Raw genomic sequence first — 10,870 nt, 5'->3', positions numbered from 1 at the left:
CTTGCGGAAAATGCTGCGCTACGATCACCCCGCTTCGCTGTTTCAAGCGTTGCGCGGCCGAGTGAAAGGTTAAGCGTTTTTTTTTTTTTTTGCTCGGCAGGTATCAATGCAAAGGAACATTGCACCACCCTATGATCACTTATCGGTTCTAGTACATGTGTCGCAGCAAGGTTTGGATAATTTGTTAAATAAATGTCTAGTACGTGGTCACCCCATGTTGGTTCGCGCACGACTTAAGTTAATTGATGAAAGTGCGAGGTTCGTGAAAAATAAACCTTTATAGAACAAATGATTTTCGGCCCCTTACAGCCACGCTACATCAATATTTCATGTATAATTGTCCATTTATTACACCATGTGTTCGGTGCTCTTAGGCCAGAGCTGGTTCTTGCGCCCAGAAAATCACTTTGATTAGCGCGATTAGCTCAAGAAAATCAACGTTGATTAGCGCAATTAGATAGGTGACGTCAGTGGTATGACGTGTCATGCTTATTTTTTATACCAGCATGTCTACTGCGGGGCCGCCGAGACATCACGCTAGCAGTGACACTGTGGACACGTATGGTGTGGCGGGGTGCGTGGAATTGTACGACGCAGTCATTGCACCCTTCGCCCCCACCATCGCTGCCTTGCTGGATTCTTTCGAGCAGGCGTTCCTGATACACCTGACCTCAATGTGGGAAAGGCAATGGACGAGGCCCGAACTAAAGAGGAAAGCCAGTTCCTCGACGTCGGTTGTGGCTCGGGAAGGTACGGTGAGGGCTGGTAGGCTGAATTACGTTGGCCGTTTATTTCTGCGTTATCGAGGAAGCATTAATAACAGCTGGAACATTATCCTCACACGTGTTGTAACGAGCTTATTACAACTCTGGACCTTATGAGACAATAGTGCATGCAAAGAAAAATAGCTTTTATAAGCACAGTACGAAGAGGAGAACAGTCATTTCATTTCGGAACCCTAATTTCTTAGCAAAGTCCGTAGACGTAGAAGTTGTAACGTTGTTCGTTGCAGTTGGAGAGGTGAAGTGAGAAGTGCTCATGCTCAGCCGTTTTACGGCTGCAATTGTTATTTGTGCGAATATAACAGTGTGATAATAGTTTTAGTGATGAGTGCCACTTGGCAGGCGCATTCATTATACCAACAAGCGACAGGAAAAAAGTGAAAAAAAAACAATAGTGTCAACTGTAGAAACACGCACGCTGACTTCGCTTACGCTGTTTCATTTCTGCTTTACGATGTTCCTTGTGTTCCTTCTTTTCTTTTGAACCATCGCTCACGTCTCACAATTTTACATCTTGCGCATAAATCGAGATAAATGTTAACTGCCGGCTACTGCCTTTATTATCTGTCGACGACTTGCGGCCTCCATTTAGACTCTTAGTGAGTGAGTGCAATGAAGGAACTTGCAAGTGATATAAAATGTTCTAAACATGCAGCTTCACAAAGAAGCATCTGCTGCCACGCCTGCCACCTTCGTGCAAGAGGCTCGTAGCGGTCGACAACTCAGATGCTATGCTGAAATTTGCCGGCGAAAACCGCGCGGACCCTCGGATTGAGTACCGCAAACTGGACATCGTCGCGGACGAGGACGTCACACGGTTCGTGCAGGCGGAAGGTCATTTCCAGAGAGTGTACTCCTTCCTCGCCTTCCACTGGATAGCGGATCATCGCCATGCTCTGAAGAATGTCGAGACGCTCTTGGCGCCAGGCGGGGAATGCTTCCTTCTCTTCTCTGCTGGCTGCTTGACCGTGTTCGACGTCTTCATGGCCATGATGGAGTCGCCTAGGTGGAAGAAGTACTCTAATGTGAGTATTCGACTAAGCAACAGCACTAGTGGTACGCCATCACAATGATCATGGCCAAAAACGACAAGCTTCAGGGGACATATTCAGGCTCCCGCTCTGCAGAAAGTAAGCATGAAGGCAGGGAGTGTGTGACATATTTGGTACATACGAATAACGAAAGTAAGCACTTGTCTAAAATGCAGCTCCTATATACGCATACAGTCCGGAGACAGGTGCCAGTGTGTATCCACCGCGGTCGTATAAAGCTGCCATAACAATTAAACAGATTATGTATAGCCAACTGTTAGCAACGCTGGAGCAGACTTGGTACATATGATTGAGGACCTTAGCCGACAAAGTGGAAGAGTAGGATTGAAGATTATTATGCAAAAGAGATAAGTATCGCTCTATAGCCTGGTCAGAGAACGAGAATTCATGATTGGCACTCAGCTTCTAGAATCGGTGCAAGAGTACGTTGATCTGCGCCAATAACTCACAAGTGATTCTGATTATCAGAGGGAAGTTTACAATTGCCTATGGCTGGAATGAAATGATGCGATGATGATGCGCTGTTCTCTGCCCCCCCCCCTACCTTCTTGGCGTTCGGGACTTATGCTACAAGTCGATCTGCACAGGTGGGTTTGCAGGTGACTCCGGCTCGAAGGACGCAGACGTTGATGTATGGACGAAGAAACATTGTATTGACAAATACTTTAGATAGCTTGGTTACAAGGTTACATGTTTGCAACGTTACATCTGTAAGAAAGCGCCACAACATTGGTTTGGACAACATAAGAAAACCCTATCTCGGAAGTGCAGATAGTGCTTAGCACACAAAGTCAGGTCCACAACCAAGACCGGAACGTTGGATACGCATTTTCTAGACCCAACACTCCGCCCCAAATGTTTTCTGACGAATCAGTGCTATCGTGTTTTCTTACTATACATTCAGTTCACCAAACTTCCTTTGTTAGACCTTAAATACATGATTGGTCAGCCGAATAATCAACCATCCAAGAACACTTTTTAACACAGTTCACAGTGTAGAATCCTCATCTACTTTATACAGCAATAAAGGGGCGAGGTTCACGCCACCCATGTTTGTCAAAAGTTCCAAGAAACGACATGCAAGCGCGGCTGGGGTAATAACCTGCTGACAAGTCAAATACACGCGCAGAACGTATACGCCGGAAAACGTCGCAATTATTCGCCAGTCCTCGATCACCTGCGCAAAGCCACCAAATTTCCAGGAGGCTAAAGTCATGTGGCACGATAAACAAACACCGATTTGCGAGTAAACCTGTCAGTGAGGTGCAAGGGATAATTGTTCTCTAGCTAAACGTCGACCCTATGTCTGGACCGTATGACTAAAACATTCCCCCGGCGCCTCAGATCTGAGTCGAAACCGACCATTGTTCTTGCGGCTCTAAAAAAAACCGCACGCTGGCCCGCGCGTGATGGCGCACCCACAAAATGTAAAGGTGTCAGCGCATCCACCCGCATCATGCGACTAAAATTGCCCTTGTCGCGACCCGAACCACGCACATTCCAATGCTACACGCCAGAGCACCGGTACCGAAGTCAGACGGCGGAACAGCGTCGTTTGTCACCCCTTAGGAGAGGCCGCCGGCTTAACTAATCGGCGCACCCTCAAGCTGTTAATGTGTTGACACCCGCCCGTTCGCCACTCGCGAGAATGCCTGTGGTGGTTCCAGGAAAGTGCACCGCAGAAGGAGGATTGAAGACCCTCGTCAATGTCAAGCGCGACAGCTAATGTGACACCGGTGGTTTTCGCCGCTCCCCGAGCTGTGCGGTGGTTAGGAGTGCCAGTGACGTGATTATTCTATTTGCGGCGAAGATCCCGCTCCGTGTGAGCCGTTGACGGCCACAACTTAAGGTCCTGCAGCAGTGGGCAACGAGCTCGTCAAGACGAAATCCCAGATAACCCGTGCCGCGCATTTCCGTTTGTTTTGCTACAATTTGAAGCGGTGGGCTCACAGATGGCATTCCCAAATTATGACCGGCAGCTTACTGCTATTCTTGAAAATAAAAGTATAAAATCATTACATTATACCGGTACCAACATATCGTGTTGAAACTTGGAGGTTGACAAAGACACTTGAGAAAAGGTTAATGCACCGTGCGATGAGCGATGCAATAAAGCGTCGCACTATCGCCCGAAAAACAATGCATCGATTGCGATAGAAAATGAGTAGACAGCCATACGAAGGAAGGATAGTAGTTTTATCGATTGTATAAACTTGTAAACATTCGCTTACTGACTGAATTAACAAGCATGGTGTCACGCGCGCACCGGCACACATGAATGCATCTCACTCGATGACCGCGGAAACTCGCTGTCAAAGCGTTGTAGTGAGTAAGCGGGGCCACAGCAGCGAGCGAATTGACCTTCGTCCCGCCGCTCGCATCAACGCGCACTAAGCCGCGAATACACAGCGCAGGGAGCAAGGACTCTGCCCCCGCCGCAAATGGCTTTCAAGATACAGCCGCCCTAACAGGAGCGCGCAGCGTAGTACGTGGCCTCCCCCCCCCCCCCTACCGTGCCCCCGGAGCCTTGCGGCCGGCGGCGCAGGGTAGACGCCCCCCCCCCCTCCCACCCCCCTACCCTCCCTCCAGAGCGTCGCGCGCGACTGGAAGCTGGGATGCTTCCTTCCCGCTTCCCGCCGTTGCCTGCGCGAGATTGAGCGGCGATCGCCGGCTCACCATCGTACGCTTTCACTCGGACATAGAACATACGGCGCGCGGCAACGATCTTATCACCGGTGGACTTTATACGGAACCTCAAGGCGGCGACGCCGACGGTGTAAATGTGCCTGGAGTGTCCATATAATCGCTATCGCAATGAAAAGTGCTGCAGTGGTCGGCGGGCAGCGAACCTGAGACCTCCTGCTCAGAATCAGAACGCGAGATCAATTCAGCCACGGCGATATGTGCAGTGCGTTGTTCTCGCTGATCTCGAGTGAATCAGGATAATTTTCTATTGCGTGCCCGTAATGTGTTGAGCGTGCGGGCCTTCTGTCTGAGAAAAAATTTGTGAAAGGACCTCGGCGAAACAATTGGAGATTTTGGCGAGAGAAAGTGCCAGAACGCGCGAGTAGTAAGGCGGCTGTGTATTGTCGTGCGGTAGCCTAAAATGAATCACAAGTTCTACTTGGCGTCGAAATTTCAATGAAACAAAGTTTTCGGTGCACACGAACTGAAAGTAACACTGAAAGAATATTGCGTGCGGATCAATGTCCCAAAGAAACACCACTTACGCAATGTGAGGAGAGATCTTACATAGAGAGAGAAAAAATTTATTGTTCATCAGGTGGGGCGACTTCCTCGTAAGGTGGAGCCCTTAATTCAGGGCCCCATTGGCTCGCGCCACCGCGCGTGCCCGCTGGATCAGCCGTCGCTGCTCTTGCGGGTCTGAGCTGGTCAGCGCAGTCTACCAGGAGGAAGGTGAAGGTGAAGGAATAGGGGAGTAGCCAGAGGGTGTGAGTACTCCCAGGTGCATGGATATACTGTGGGCTTCGCTCCACAGTAGGGACAGTATGAGGGATATTGTGCGGGGTAGAAGAGATGAAGGCAAAAGAGACACGGGAATGAATTGGTCTGTAGCTGTCGCCACACGATGGCATCTTCTCGATTAAGTGACTTGTGTGGTGGCCGAAAGTGTCTTACAGAGTGCAGGATGAATTTTGACGTGATGCTAAATGTGTTTAGAGTCGTCACCAATTTGAAAGGGAGCACCAAATGTTTTTTATGCGCCTGTAGGAGACTAAACACACATGCCCTTCATAGAAGTGTTCACTGGCACTAATTGCTCAAAATGAAAACAAATTCTTATGCATCAGGTTCCTAAATTTGAACCTGCACATCACGAGTTACTGTCGTTAAAAAATCCGCCGTTCCCTTTCATATTGCTGGCAGCTGTGCATAGATATATCTGCATTCCGTATTCGTTGGAATGTCACCTTCGCAGCCGTGATTTAAACTTGAGACGTCGTGCTTAGTAGCATTTAAAAAGTTCTGCGGTACCCATCCCACGACGACTGTCGACAGTTACGAGTTTAGTATTGAATCAGTATAGCCACACAAGTTATTTCCCCCTTCGAACCAACTTGCGTATGAGGCGCGTACTGCAGCGGGATATCTCTTTCGCGCTTTTCCAAGAACTCTCAGCGCCATCTAGCGTCGTCGCCAAGAAGCCTGCGCATTGCCTCCGAAATGCACGGCGTGCCTGATAAACACGTCATGCTGCAACCGGACTCTCGCGCTTCCTTCTTGGAACGTTGCGCCATCTATCGGCGCAACCAAGAAGTCCGCGCGTGGCCTCCAAGACTAGAAGCATGGCGCGCCGGTGCCTGCAAAAACCTCAAGAATTGTTCCGCACACGCAGTCAACGACCCAATTTGGCGAGGGTTTCAATAAAGAGCGGTACATACACGACGCATTCACAGCGCAGCTCGCGAAAGCGTTGGCGTGAAAGACGTTCATTGACAGCGGCACATACCCGGTGCATTTGCGGCGCAGCCTGCTAACGCGTTGAGATGCTGTCATGGAGGAACTCTTGTGACGTCGGTTCCATTCCTCTCAGCATCGGTAGCATTTAAGCTGTCTTTTTCGTCATTGCAGAGTGGCACAAACCTAGTTACCAAGTTGGAGTAGAATTCGTTTATTGTAGAGCGGCACACACCTACTGGCACTAACTCACTAGTCCCCCAAGTTGGCATCAAAGCTATTTCTTGAAGACCAGCACAGAGCAAGCGGCAGATACTGAGTGCTCAAGATTCATTCGACCAGCGGTACCTACCCAGTCCCACATCTACAGTGACCGATCACGGCGAGATAGAGGTTCGTTGAAGAGCTGAGCGTATGTACACATTGCTACAAACTCAGTGACCCAAGTTGGTCCTTTGGCTGGCTTCAAACCCTCGTCCCCTAGTCCGGCACGGTACCCTCAAACCCTGAAACCCTCGTCCGGCACGGTAGCCGATGCGCTACCTGTTCGCCCACGGATTACCTATGTAGGAAGTAAAACGGTTAGATGGAGACATAGATGGAGACATATGTACATACACAACCCTCGGAAAGTGCGTCAAGTTACAAAGAACAAAGAATGCCCACGCCAAAAGCATACCTACCTTCTCGGTCACCGGATTTGGTCAAAGACAGCAAGTAAACTAACATCAAAACAGGGTATTCGCGAGATCGTAGCATGTGCAGTGATGATCGAATATGTAATCGAGAAACCTGCTCTGGTTAAACAAAATAAGCATTTTAAACACGATTAGTTCACCTTGTGTAATACAACAAAGAAAAAAGACATCCTGGAAAAATATGCCATTATTAGTATTTACAGCGTGCCTAAAATTGGTTTTGGGTTCTTCTGTTGAATTGATGCACATTTCAACACGCCATGTAAGAGGCTCATACAGAAATCATATTGATGCTGATCATGTTAGAAGCTCACGAAGTATCGAGAAACAAAATACGTTGTTTAAGAAGCATGACCTGTTCTCAACCCCGTAGCATCAGTAGCATTTGTTGGCAATAAGGGCAAATAAAATCCACAGGCAATGAGCATCCAGCAAGACGTATAATAATGGTAAGTACGCATATTGTAACGACGTGGGATCGACGAGGACGTGGAGCAGCACCAACAAGGACACCTTATCAATTCTCAACAAAACCAACGCCTTCTTCTTCGTCTCTACGCTTAACCTAAAAGCTCGCGCTTCTTCAACCTCGTCCCCACTGGCACATACGCGCGGCAATATAGTTGTTCCATTGGCTCCCCCCGTAGAAAAAAAATCATCGTCCCGATGACAAAGGCATGGCAAACTGCGATAAAGAAAAAGAACTGTGCAGTCTTGTCAGTCTTCATAGTACGGCATCATACGAAGCACGTGAACGACCTCGGGTAAATGCCGTCGGCGCTTTGAACAGCGAGAGCCCTCCGGAACGACTTCGTAGGTGACGTCACTGATGCGTCGGAAAACTATGTAGGGCCCGAAGTATCTGCGCAGGAGCTTTTCAGAGAGCCCACGCCGGCGAATAGGTCTCCAGACCCACACTTCGTCGCCGATGTTGTATGTTAAGGATTTGTGCCGAAGATTGTGGCGTCTGCCGTCACAGTCCCGTTGTTCGTGGATTCGCCAACGTGCAAGCTGCCTAGCTGCTTCTGCTCCCTGTGTGATGTCTTCAACACCCGTCTCGTTGTCATCAAATTCATGAGGGAGCATTGCGTCTAAGGTTGTCGTAACCTCACGGCCGTACACGAGGCTGAAGGGTGTCTTGCTAGTGGTCTCTTGACGATCCGTATTGTACGCTAAGGTGACATACGGTAAAACCGCGTCCAAGTTCTTGTGCTCTACATCGACGTACATGTTTATCATGTCAGCGAGTGTCCTGTTGAGTCGCTCCGTCAGCCCGTTTGTTTGAGGGTGATAGGCCGTGCTCTTTCGGTGGGCGGTACCACTTAAACGGAGAACTATGTCCAAAAACTTGGCCATGAACGCAATAGCTTTGTTCGTGATACTACTGTGGGAGCGCCACGTCTTAAAACGATGGATTCAAGAAAAAATTGCGCCGCTTCATCTGCTGTTCCCCGTCGCAGAGCACCTGTCTCGGCATATATAGTGAGATAATCCGTGGTGACGATTATCCACCTACTGCCGGCAATAGACGTTGGGAAGGGGCCCAGAAAATCCATGCCTACTTGTGCAAATGGTGTGGCAGGTACTTGAACAGGATGCAGAACGCCAGCTGGCTTGACGGAAGGCGGTTTGCGGCGCTGGCAATCCAGACATGTCTGAACATAATGTTTAACGACCACAGCAAGTTTCGGCCAGCAGCAATTCTGCCTAATCCGTGCCAATGTGCGAGTGTAGCCCAAGTGCCCAGCGGTCGGATCGTTGTGGCCGGCGTGTAAGATTTCACGTCGAAGCGATGAGGGAACAACGAGTAAGTAGTTGCTGCCGCTAGGGAAGAAGTTCTTTTGTAGTGTACGTTGCGGCGCAAGCAGTATGACGCCAGCCCTCTTAAAAATAGCCTCGGCACGCTGTTGGTTCGTCCATCCAGGTAATCAATCAGCGGCCGCAATTCAACGTCATCCCGTTGCTGGCGTGAAAGATCGGCGGTGTCCACGACTCCCAGAAAGACCGTGTCGTCGTCGTCTTGTGCTGCCGCCTCAACAGGAGACCGAGAAAGGAAGTCGGCGTCTGCGTGCCGTTTTCCTGACTCGTATGCGACAGTAACGTGCGAGCCGCCCGGAAGGATCTTTCAAATTAATGAGCCAGCAGAGCGAATGGTGATCGCTAATAACGGTGAAAGACCGACCGTTCAAATACGGACGAAATTTCAGAACTGCCCATACCATTGCGACGCATTCTTTTTCAGTGGTGGAGTAGTTAGCCTCCGCTCGGGACAGTGTCCTACTGGCGTAAGCGATCACCTTTTCGCTGTCGTCCTGCCATTGTACGAGCACCGCCCCTAGACCGACATTACTAGCGTCTGTATGCAATATCGTCGGGGCGTCTTCATCGAAGTGTGCAAGCACGGGAGGCGCTTGCATGCGTTGCCGAAGCTCGTGAAATGCCCGCTGCGGGTCTCCGCCCCAAGTGAAAGGGATATCTTCTCTGGTGATCTGTGTTAAAGGCCACGCGATGCGCGAGAAATTCGCAATAAATCGCCGGTTATACGCACATAGTCCCAGAAAAACGTCGCTCGGCCTTTTTGTCTTATGGGGTCGGGAAATTAGCGATGGCAGCAATTTTATCCGGATCAGGTCGGACTCCTTGGTTACTGACTACGTGACCGAGGAACTGGAGCTCTTGAAAACCAAAATGGCACTTTTCAGGTTTCAACGTGAGACCGGCAGATCGTATTGCTTCAAAAACAGTTTTCAGCATTCGTAAGTGTTCGTCGAACGTTGCTGAAAAGACAATCACGTTATCCAGGTACACCAGGCATGTTTGCTATTTGAGTCCAGAGAGCACAGTGTCCATTAGACGCTGAAATGTTGCTGGCGCTGAACACAAACCGAAGGGTAGTACCTGAAATTCGTAAAGTCCGTCAGGCGTCACAAAGGCGGTTTTCCCACGGTCTCTCTCATCCACTTGGATCTGCCAATAACCGCTTTTCATGCCCATTGAGAAAAAATAGCACGCGTTTCGCAACCTGTCCAAGGAATCATCAATACGTGGCAGTGGATAAACGTCCTTCATTGTGACCTGATTGAGCTTCCGATAGTCGACGCAGAAGCGCAGGCTACCATCCTTGTTTTTCACTAAAACTACAGGTGACGCCCAAGGGCTATTAGATGGTCCAATAACGCCATCTTCCAGCATCGTCTTCACTTGTCTTTGGATTGCCTCGCGTTCCTTTGGGGCCACGCGATAAGGGTTTTGTCGAATAGGTCAGGCGTCGACATCAGTAATGATGCGATGCTTGGTAAGTGGCGTTTGACCAACTCTTGACGCAGATGAGAAACAGCCCTGGTACTGGTTGGATGAGCTCAAGAAGACGGTCTCGCTCAACGGCCGTTAACGTCGAACTAACGTCCACAATAGGCGCAGCTGTGGGGATCGTAGATGTCGTCTCCTGCGCTAAGTGGCAGTCTTCTATCGGTATTACTTCGTCGAAATAAGCGACAGCAGTGCCTCTGACGCTGTGTCGACGCTCCTTACTAAAATTCGTCAGCAAGAGTTCGGCGCTTCCGTCGATTACATTGATAAGTGATCTGGCAATGGAGATGCCGCAATTCAGTGCTAGCGCCTTGATGTGTTCAGCGACTCCAGTCCCATTCTGCAGGCTGTCACAGTGCACGGGAACGAGAGAGCAACTCCGCGGCAAAAGTATCACGTCGTCTGCAGCTATACGTAAGCGACGTTGTGGATGCTCCTCATGGGTGACATTATCCGAGTTCGTGGCAAACGTGACGCTTCTGTCGCGGATGTTAATTACGGCACCGTACTCACGCAGTAAATCCATCCCGAATATAAGTTCCTTGCAACACTAAGAAAGAATGACGAGGGTGGCGACGAAGGTTGAACCGGCGATTAAAAGTCGGGCTGT

At 49.6% G+C, this 10,870-nt stretch overlaps 1 protein-coding gene across 1 annotated transcript; it reads left to right on the top strand.

Annotated features, from left to right (window-relative positions):
- The first annotated feature begins 507 nt into the window (after positions 1-507).
- Positions 508-8,996, top strand: LOC119445466 (juvenile hormone acid O-methyltransferase). The gene is made up of 3 exons (XM_049663325.1): positions 508-750; positions 1,438-1,807; positions 8,876-8,996. The coding sequence occupies exons 1-3, from the start codon at positions 689-691 to the stop codon at positions 8,921-8,923; spliced, it is 480 nt and encodes a 159-aa protein (XP_049519282.1). The 5' UTR covers positions 508-688; the 3' UTR covers positions 8,924-8,996.
- The last annotated feature ends 1,874 nt before the right edge of the window (positions 8,997-10,870 follow it).

Source organism: Dermacentor silvarum, chromosome 3, assembly GCF_013339745.2.
Source record: "Dermacentor silvarum isolate Dsil-2018 chromosome 3, BIME_Dsil_1.4, whole genome shotgun sequence".
Taxonomy (NCBI): Eukaryota; Metazoa; Arthropoda; class Arachnida; order Ixodida; family Ixodidae; genus Dermacentor; species Dermacentor silvarum.
The sequence above is the reverse complement of the archived record's forward strand: the minus strand, read 5'-3'. Positions and strand labels throughout refer to the sequence as shown.